The 10,467-nt window shown below is 43.9% G+C and overlaps 1 protein-coding gene across 1 annotated transcript; it reads left to right on the forward strand.

Moving 5' to 3' along the window:
* The first annotated feature begins 6,117 nt into the window (after window positions 1-6,117).
* pim1 (Pim-1 proto-oncogene, serine/threonine kinase) lies at window positions 6,118-10,467 on the forward strand. Its single transcript, XM_041055575.1, has 6 exons — window positions 6,118-6,555; window positions 6,841-6,947; window positions 7,072-7,122; window positions 7,328-7,694; window positions 8,322-8,498; window positions 8,606-10,467. The coding sequence occupies exons 1-6, from the start codon at window positions 6,474-6,476 to the stop codon at window positions 8,818-8,820; spliced, it is 999 nt and encodes a 332-aa protein (XP_040911509.1). The 5' UTR covers window positions 6,118-6,473; the 3' UTR covers window positions 8,821-10,467.

The following is a 10,467-nucleotide window of genomic DNA, read 5'->3' on the forward strand; positions in this document are numbered from 1 at the left end:
GCTGTTTGTGTGACGGCAATTTAATATGTCACCACTGTCTGTTTCCCACGTGGATAAATGTGTACAGCCCCCACTAAACAACAACCCCTTCCCTTCCCCCACACCCCTCTCCTCTTAACCTCCGTGGGAAGGTGACACGAGCGGCCTTCTTCCTGGTTCAGCACATTCCTCACCCTCTCTTCCTCACCCTCTTTGCGTTCCAAAGACACATGGCTTCATACTCTCTCAATCCACCCTCTTCTCCCTCTGACCCGCAAAGCCATTATAGCACCACTGAAAGGGTGGTGCTGAGAGTTGTGTTTTGGTGCAAAGCCAAGGTGGTGCTGCAGCCCAGCAGACATCATCTTGAGCTGGGTTTGGTTAGCAGAAATGACACCAACCTTTCGCTAAGCTCCATCCGCCTTAGCGACTGCTACACCTGTCAAGCTTTCTGTTATAGCATGGCGTGCAGGCCATTTAAAATGATAACAGTGGCAGATTTACCAGTTGAAATGTTTCACAATTTTTCAAACAGTGGGTCTTTGATTTTGCACAGAAGTAAAAAGGGGCTTTTTATTTCTAGCCAGAAACACTGATTTGTCTGAGAACATGACAAATGTTGGCAGGAAAGTTTTTGGGGGCTTTTTCTAATGTAACCTGTAACCCCACAAAATAATGCAGTCAGCCACATTAGTAACGCTTCAGTAGCATCATAAGCTAGTTAGCGGGGTGTGCTAGTTTGCAGCTTACGTTAGAGCCAACAAACATGCTGTCTGTGCCTTCTACTTTTGTTCTTGTGTTTCAAAGCTTCACAGGCCCGCCTTCCTATTTGTTAAGCTCTGATTGGATAATTGCTGTTTGCAGAAGGAATGAGTGCCAATGTCAATTGCACACCAACAATAAATACATCCACCACACTGCATAGTACAATAGTAATGACAATCCGAAACGCGCTTATGGTCACATGGTTAACTAGCTCTATATTGAATGGAATGGATGTTGTTTTTTTTTTTTTTATAGGATTTCATGTAATCCCCTCTGTCAACAGTATCATTATCAAGAGGGATCGGAGGGATAAACTAGGAAGCATTATTTCCTGTGATCTCAAACCCAGTACGGACAAGTCTAAAGATGACAACAGTCCTATTATTGTAACCACTGGTAAACTTAAAAGCAACCTTTCCTTTTTACACGCAGATTATACCCACTCCTCCGTAACAATTACAACAATAGTCATAAACAAACCTTACAGGGCTCTTCAGTAGCCAAATCCCTAATTGAGACAAGTGGGGATAATTTCCTGGAAGAACAGTCTGAGTGGCGCTGGACAGGTATGCCAATAACCTCTGACCCCGAACCAGGCCTGTGCTGACATGAAAGTTGACCTGTGGTGACCTTAAGGGTACTCTACAGGCCTTCTGTGGTGCTTTCCCACATAGGTCTGCCTTTGATGTTCAATGGAGCCTTTTCCCATGGCCCTGCCGGTCAAGACCTCTGAAGACCTAAGGAGGGAAGGGGGTGGGAGGCTACCTGAGGAGAGGTCAGGCCACACCGGAGGTTACCCACCACACAGCTATTCCTTCTTCCTTTAAGACACCTCTAAAAATAATTCATCCTCCCTAACCCCAAACCCCCCACGCGCACACACACTCACCCACACACAAACTTTAACACATGCTGATGCCTTCCTTATTTGGGGAGAGTTGAAAAGCCTTTGCAGCTAATTTGGAAGCATGACAGATAATGTTTCAGTGTTTGTATTTATTTGTGTATGTGTGTGTGTGTGTGTGTGTGTGTGTGTGTGTGTGTGTGTAAGTGTGTATCAGTGCGGGGCAGTGGGGTTAGCTACTTCCAGGCTCTGAGTTCTCCGAGTGGTCAGCTGCCAACCATAACTTTCTCCACAGACATTTTTATGCAGTGAGATCAGTGTTAAGCAGGTCGATGAGGTAACAGCGAGTGATAGCTCAAAAGCAAAACCAGGAAATCTCTGGATCAGAGCAGGTTAAAACGCTTGTTTCAGTGCTGATGCCTCTGCATGTTTATAAGCCTGCATTCATTAATGAATTCCTCACTATCAAATCTAAAGTAGTGAGAAATAACCCCCTCAGGCACCATGTCTGGCTACCCAATCAACATAACTGACATGGGCAGGCTTTGTTTGTCTGAGAGGTGCAAGGCTGCTCCTCCTGCTGAGCTGCAGGGCAGTATTACGACCCTCCTCTAATTATGGGGTAATCTTTGTCAGTCACTGTCAAAGCACACACAACACCACGAGGCACCTGGCTTCATTCCATTTCTGCAGACCGCGCTGCCCATCACATATCCAGGATGACAGGCTGTCAGTGAAGAGCATACAAATCACTTTTAAGGTGCTTTGAGTGATTTAATATTAGCGCTTCAGAGAATGATGGCTTAATGGTTTCATTTATTATGCCTGTGTGAAACAGCCTTTTCACAGACATAAAAGCTCCATTATGACAAATTTAGCCCATTTTCTAGATTTTCTAATACAAATCCATGCATTAGTTGTTCTGTACGTGTATTGTCCTAATGCATGTATGCAGTATAATTACCGCTCTGAAATGGTGCAAAATATGTTAATATGACATTCAAATTGATCTTTTAAGCGAGTGTAATTTATCTGTATTGTCATTATTAGAACTGAAAGTTTATTCCAGTCCACTGTAGGCTCACATGGCTTCAAGCAATAATAACATAAAAACATCAATTATCCTTCAGTTGGGAATATTTACATGTCTACAGCACTGAGCTGTATTTCTTCTGTTCTCTAAAGTTACTGTCATGAATGACAAGGCTGTCAGTGAAGTATCAGAGTTATTTACAATAATTACAAGTCTCATTTCCATACAAGCAACTAATGCATAAAGTACCAATAAAACAACATTCCTAATGATTATATATACCAGCATAACAGCTGGCCATGTGAATATCATTGTCTGTATGACATCCCAATCTCCATGTGAGCAGCCACAGAGACTGCCATTTCCTACCCATCAACCACTGTTCAATCCACTGGCAGTATCAAGAGCCATCAAACACCCTACGCAAGCCTACGCTTGTCTCTTCCACCTCCATAATTATTTTTCCTGCCACTTACAGAGTGGCAGCAGGTGGGATCTGAAGACAGCTGGAGAGGTGATTGGCTGGTCATCGTGACTGAAGGCTGAACAAGTGTTTTAAGTGCAGACAAGTGGCTCAGCCCTTTACGACATCCAGGATGACGGAACAGAGTGGAGGAGAGAAGCAAAGAGACATAAAGACAGTGAAGCTGCGCAGGGACTGAATGAGGTCACACAGGGGAAAGTGAGTCGTCTCCTGAGAAGAAAATGTGTGCCTGGTTAATGTGTTACACAGAAAGTGTTATGAGATTCTGATGAAGGGTGGAGATGGAGTACCAGGCCAAGGGTGTACTGAGGAGTTATGCAGATAACAGAGTTAATGGGAAGCTTCAATTTGCAACATCATTTGAAATACAGTGTTGCATAAAAAGGAAACTAAATTACAGTATCAAGATCATGTGGAGCATGTGCAGCTTACAGTGGATAACGTGTGTATGTGTTAAGTCACAGTTTGTTCCACCATCGACTTTGTGTTCTTGAAATGATCACAGAGAGACATTTAGTTAGTTAGAAAACTTCACCACAACTTAACAGCTGTTCACTCAATGTAGGCAGGCAAGAAAAACAAACAGGAACAAATAATGTCTCTAATTCCGACACTTTGTTCCAGTGGACTGTGCACGTATTGATTATAGTTCAACATTCAACATGGAGAAATAGAATTTGGTGTTGTGAAACCGTCCCTGTGGGCAGGGTTTCTTTTTATCTAGAAAAAGGAAGTAATTCATAAAGGTATTATGTAAGACAAATCTTTTGCTGTGGTGCTCTTGTCCCTTGTGGCCTCTAATGTTTCAGTGTGTAGAGCAGGATTGATGTGTAAATGAAAAAATGGCTAAAACTTGAGACAAATGCTCATCAGGGCTGCACGGGTCAGGGTGGATCTATTTGATGTTCACTGACATTAAAAAAAAAAACAAAAAGAAAAAGAAAACTAGAGTGTCCTGCTTTACAGTAAGAACCTGTTGTCCTCTCCTCAAGGGAAAGAAACTGAGACTTCCCGAGATTGGACTGAGCAGCTGGACCCAAAGCGAGCGGTGCAACTAATAATCTGTCCTTCTGACAGATGGGGTTAGATGGCTGTCATTTGAGCCCTGCTGATCATGCAGGCAGGGATATCTGCAGCCCCAGAGAGATGATGCGCTCACTGGTGGCATTTCATAGGCCTGCGGTCACTGTCACACTCATTGCTTTGGACCTCTCCATTTTCACACACTTCTCCAATGCCCCTGACTGAGCATGAACGCAATGCACACTCCTCTCTGGACTTTTCAGGACACTATAAAAACCAGTGCTTTCACTACTATTACTACAGTAGCTCAACAACAATAAAAAAAAAAAAGAAATAAAAAACTTGGGCGTTTCACATGATATGCTTCACATATTCAGCTGTGAAATAAAACAAACAGCAATGTGAGCCCTAAAAAGCAATTGAATAATGTGATAAACTTTTACACACTCAAATTTAAAAAAAAAATAGAAAAACAAAGTGCTTGGTTACAGTGTAGTAATCTAATCCATCATTTAAGCTAACACTTTCAAACTTGTAGACTGATGGTTGATTTAGTAGTTCAGGATTTGAATATTGTCAGAGGTGTTAAAGGAATTTGCCCAGGGCTGAACACTCCTGTGCTCTCATTTTCATTCCAGTCAGTCGGGTTAAGAAATAGTCCACTGACTTTATTACAAGTGTCTTTTAAGGTGTAAGCTTACATTTGCTGTGTGCAAATGTGTGTATGTTGCTCCATTCAAGACCGTTGGATTTAAATAAAGGCTTTGCTCATTGGGCACATGCAAGTAAAAAAAAAAAAAAAAAAAAAAAGTAGGGAGAGCAAACAATTGGAGGTTGGACAAAAATAAGATTTTAGAATGAAACAGTGCAGCAGCCACACCTCCATATAAATAAATAAACAAACAAACATTTCTTAATCCTTCCTTCCTCTAGTTTGACAGAGAGATATCACAGGTCACATTCACAATGAACGCATTAAATATCTGTGAAATACATAATATATCAGCCTTATAACATATAACATGTCATTACAAAGGAAAACAAAACATAACTTGGGTAGGGGAGGGAGAGAAAGAGAGCATGCCATTCAGACAATAACATGCGCGGGAAAAGGAGGGCGGGGAGAGGAGGAGGGGGTAAATGGAAGTCTTTTTATCTCCAGTTTCCCACATCCTGTGAACGGCTGCAGACTCGGCCACCCAATTTGAAAGAATGAGTGGAATGCACCTATTCTCCGCAGCGCGCTTTGATGCGCAGTCAGTTGAGGAGCATTGTCAGGCAACTCAAATAAAGACCTGGACTTCACTTCAGCCAGTAAACCTCTGTGTTTAATGTGAAAATAATTAGGTAAATGGCGGGGGGTTAGAATAGCCCACATGCAACTGATGAACTGCTCTCCGGTTGTACGGGTCCTATATGTGTCCCTTTGCCCAAAACGTCTTTATTGGGACAGACAAATGCTTTAGTGCAACCAATAGCAACAGTCTGATCCTGTTGTCAGACGCAGACACAACTTGTGGAGAAGAGAAGAGCACTTTAATATCAGACATGAGTAGAACAGAAATGCGGATTAGATCAGACCAGACACTTACATTCAGTTTCAGTAACTTGATGCACTCATGTTTGTTGAAGCTTATTAATAATGGTCTACTCCCCGACTAAGTTTCCCGGGAAGGGGGGAGACAGGGGGACGGGAGGGGGGTCAACTTGGCTTTGAATTTGCATTTCCCTCCAACATGAATTCATAATTATTGCTTTAGTCTCCCCCCTTTTTGGCGCGTTTTGATTCCCGCCACGTCTGTGTCTGCCTGGCGGTTATGAGGTTGGCCTTATTTTCAGTGGGTGATTGACGTGCGTTTGGAATGCCTATCTGCTTTCCTATTGGTGTAACGGGAAGAAAGGGGCGGGGGCGAGGACCGTATGGCAGCGCCCTCTTACTACCGCCTTATAACCATCCTCCCCCCCGCTCTGTGTTTCCAAGAGCCGGTGTCTGACGGAGGCATTGGTCTGTACACCGCCTTTATCTGTTTTACTCAACTGTTTACAAAACATTGCGTGGAACAGCCGTGGTTTGGCGTTAGATTTTAAGGTGAACTCCAGTTATTCCAAATAGCCGGGACGACGTTTTGGCTGTGCTGGCTGTTATTTTCCTGGATCACAAGCGGTTTTTCTCCTATGCGGACGAGAGGATCCCTACCGCATTTTTTGTGCCTGTGCAACGTGGACGCAAAGCTCTACACGGGAGACGGGAGAGTCGCACTGTCGGAATAAAATTACAGTCACAAACCAAAAAGAAAAACGAAGAAGACTCTTGTCGCTGGTTCGTGGTGGATATCCTCAAAGGAATGCTGCTGTCCAAGCTCAATTCTCTGGCCCACATCTCCACCGTAGATATGCCGGCGAAAATCCAGCTTCAAGTTCATCAAGGTTAGACGCCCTTTTTCCCCCCACTGTGTTGTTATGGAGGACGGGGCTGCAGCAATGGCTGGCAGTCCGCCTACAGCGGCTCAGTCCACGCATGCTACTACTTGCTAATTTTCAAGGACGGCAGTTCATTTAGACCATTTATTACCGATAATATTAGCTGTATTATTATGTTCTGGTATTGTGAGACTGGTGGTTACTTTAGCTGCAGGTACCGGGGGCTTTCAGAGGGAATTACACGGTTTGTACATTGATGTTTACCGGCTGTGTTTGTGTATATATTTGCAGTTAAGGAGAGGGAGCCTTTCGAGAAGCTGTACCAGGTCGGCGCGGTCCTGGGCAGCGGCGGGTTCGGCACCGTCTACTCCGGTACGAGGATAGCCGACGGGGCTCCGGTTAGTATGCCTTATGTGCTTTTATATATGTATGTAACACATTTAAAGCGGCTGCTTCAGATGTTTGGTTGCTGTACATGTGGTTTGACGCGGTCTCTCTCTCTTTTTTTTTTTGCTATGCTAGGTTGCTGTCAAACACATAGCCAAGGACAGAGTCTCCGAGTGGGGAGAGCTGGTAAGAAACAATTTATATGACCGTTTTAAACATTTTAATTAATGCTAATATCTGTTTAATTAACATGATATTGTGAAATTTAAAAGTATACGGGTCTCATAAGGGGCTTTAATGGAAAATATTGAAAATGTTTATTTACATTGGTTGTGCATATGTTTTTAAAAAAAGTACTTGTATTTATCATTATTTATCATTATCTCCTCAGCCTAATGGCTCTCGGGTTCCTATGGAGATCGTGCTGTTGAAGAAGGTCGGGACTGGTTTCCGCGGCGTTATCAAAATGTTGGACTGGTTCGAGCGACCGGACAGCTTCATCATCGTGATGGAGAGACCGGAAAACGTCAAGGACCTGTTCGACTTCATCACGGAGAGAGGTCCCTTACCGGAGGAGCTGGCGCGGAGCTTTTTCCGCCAGGTGCTGGAGGCCGTGCGACACTGCCACAACTGCGGCGTGGTGCACCGGGACATCAAGGACGAGAACATTCTCATCGACCTGCGCACCGGAGAGATGAAGCTCATCGACTTCGGATCCGGAGCCCTGCTGAAGGACACCATTTACACAGACTTTGATGGTGAGTCATCATTGCTGAAGAGACATGTTGCAATCCAGAAATTGTTTTATTGTTACTCATTAGATACGGAAACGTGTTCCTAAGGATCTTAACATCTTGGGCAGTGAAGCTCTTTAGTCTTGTGATGTGAGGCCCCAGACCCTAGCAGACTTTCCTTGCTTGTGTCATCTCGTGATACCCCCCCCCCCCCCCACAAAGCAGCCTGGTAATACAGGCTGAGCAGTATTGCCTTGCTTTGGCGCCCCCCATTGGAGGGAAACCGTATTTTTTACAACTCAAAGTTTGTAAACAAAGTCACATGTCCGCTCCCTCCTCCCACACTCACTTCCCCTCTCTTTCTCACACATACACACCCAGCCTGTCACGCTCCCTGGCACCTGAGCCCTGATAATAGACTCAGAAACAGGCTCAGCTGATAAGTCTGAACTCTCTGTTAAGCATTTAAGCCCTTCTGCAACGCTTTCATTTTCAATTTGACTATGTAATACAAACGCACTAAACAGTTATCACTTAGAGGAGATTGAACTTGTCCTTATATTTTCTCTAATGTCAGTATTAATTTGTACAAACTTATTAAATAATGTTACAGATTTTAAAGATATTTTTTTATTTCTTCCTGTGTAATAGGAACCAGAGTGTACAGCCCACCAGAGTGGATCAAATACCATCGCTATCATGGGCGCTCTGCCACCGTTTGGTCCCTGGGTGTCTTGCTGTATGATATGGTGTGTGGGGACATCCCGTTTGAACACGACGAGGAGATCACAAGAGGGCAGGTCCTCTTCCGGAAGAGAATCTCCACAGGTAAATTCACACTGCAACACCTGCCCTAGCTTCTTGGTCACAGGTGTGTGATATTTCATACCCAGTTTATTGCGCCGGACTTATTGGTTGACCTCTTCCTCCTCCAGAATGCCAGCAGCTGATCAAGTGGTGTCTGTCTCTGCGGCCAGCGGACCGTCCATCCTTCGAGGACATCATCAACCACTCGTGGATGCAGAGCACATCCTCCTCTGTAGTGCCACCCACAGTGCAGACAGAGAAGACAGCCACAGAGATCAGACTGCACAGCATCAGCCATGAGCCCACAGCCTTTACACCCACCCCTGTAGCCGTGGCTCGGTGATGGAGGCAAACAGTTCACCCTGGGCCGAACTGGACTGCACTGACACAAGAGACTATTACAAAAGACTTATGTAACAGACTTGAAGCAGAGAGGAGAGGGGGCAGGGCAGCGCACAGGCCACATGTCCCAGCACAGTCGAGAACAAGGTGTAAAGGACTACAGACAGAGGAGGCCGAGATCATGACAAAACCATCACTCCTTGGTTTGAACCTGGCGGGCCACGCCCTCTCCACCCCCACCACCCCAACTACTTGCTTTTCCTAGTCGTTGACCCGTGTCAGAACATCATCCTCGCTGGAGACCGCTGGACTCTGATCTAGGAAACGGGTGTTTACCAGTCTGTAGGAGGGCATGCTCTGTGTGCACACACACCTGCACTGAGCAATTACAGTACGTTTGCTCACTGTTCTGCTGAATGGCAAGTGGACAGCCTTGAGTTATGTAACTTCTCGCTACGCTGTACTCTGTTCTCTCCATCTATTTCTTGCTGTCACAGCAGAGTGGGAAGAGCAGAGGCGTGGGCGAGGAGGAGCGTGATTTTCAAAAAGTGCCTTCTGTGAGATTGTTGGGGGACCCTGAAAATACTTGAAATTGTGACAGCGGAAAGGTTCTTCTTCTCAGCAGCCTTTTTGCTCCTTACTCTATACAAGGCTTTATATCATTTATTGCTGTTTCTTTCCTCTCATGGGCCTAGATCAGTAAAGCCTATGCCATTTACAACCACTACTATCACTACTTCTACTACTCCAATGTCATTAGCAACCAGAGAACCTCATAGCTCCGGCAGCAACCTGTGCAAACAAGTCATAAAAAAAAGAAACACTGGACTTACCTCACTCTCTTTACTACAGCACCCACCTCTACTCTACAACCTCCGCTTCCTCCTCTTCTCGTGTTGTACTGTATACAAACACAAGGCTTAGGCAACCGCTCATTCACATCCACCTGAATGCACACCACAATGCAAACTTAAACCATACCGAAATACAACATCCTCTGCTCTTCACTTCAATTGTTTTTGTTTTTTGTTTACTTTTACTCAGTGCCTCACACAGGTCTTAAAATTCGGTGGGGACAAGAATTGTAAATAATAACGATATTTATTATTGCTGTGACTTCTTTCTCTCACTCTCACAATGAGCTTTTTGTCACAGAATTTATTTATTTATTTATGAGAGAATTTCGGCTGTACGTATATATTTCATTCCACAGTCACTGAAGGGCCCACAGATTATTTAAAAGACAAACAAAGACAAGATGATTTTTTTTTTTGACCATATTTATGGCTTGAAATTTTAAAAGAGCAGATGTGTGTGTGTATGTTTGTGTATGTAATGTAAATAACGTGTAATTAGTCCTGAAAGCACTTCCATCTTAATGTATGTAAACAATGAACGTCTACTGATGGTAACTTGTTTCGTTACGCTGTTGTCTGCTGTGGTGAGCGAGTGAATTCTGAATGTTGGATGTTTGTGTGTGAATGTATATGAATGTGCTTCTGTGTGTGAGAGATGTGAGAATGAGAAACTGGTTGCATGATTGCAGCTTGGATTGTTGTGTTTTTTTTTTCATCCTTTCAAATTAGAATTGTAAATTATGTTAGAAACTATTTTTATACGATTTCAATAAATATTTTTTTAACTATGA

The sequence above is a fragment of the Toxotes jaculatrix genome, chromosome 2 (assembly GCF_017976425.1).
Source record: "Toxotes jaculatrix isolate fToxJac2 chromosome 2, fToxJac2.pri, whole genome shotgun sequence".
Classification (NCBI taxonomy): Eukaryota; Metazoa; Chordata; class Actinopteri; family Toxotidae; genus Toxotes; species Toxotes jaculatrix.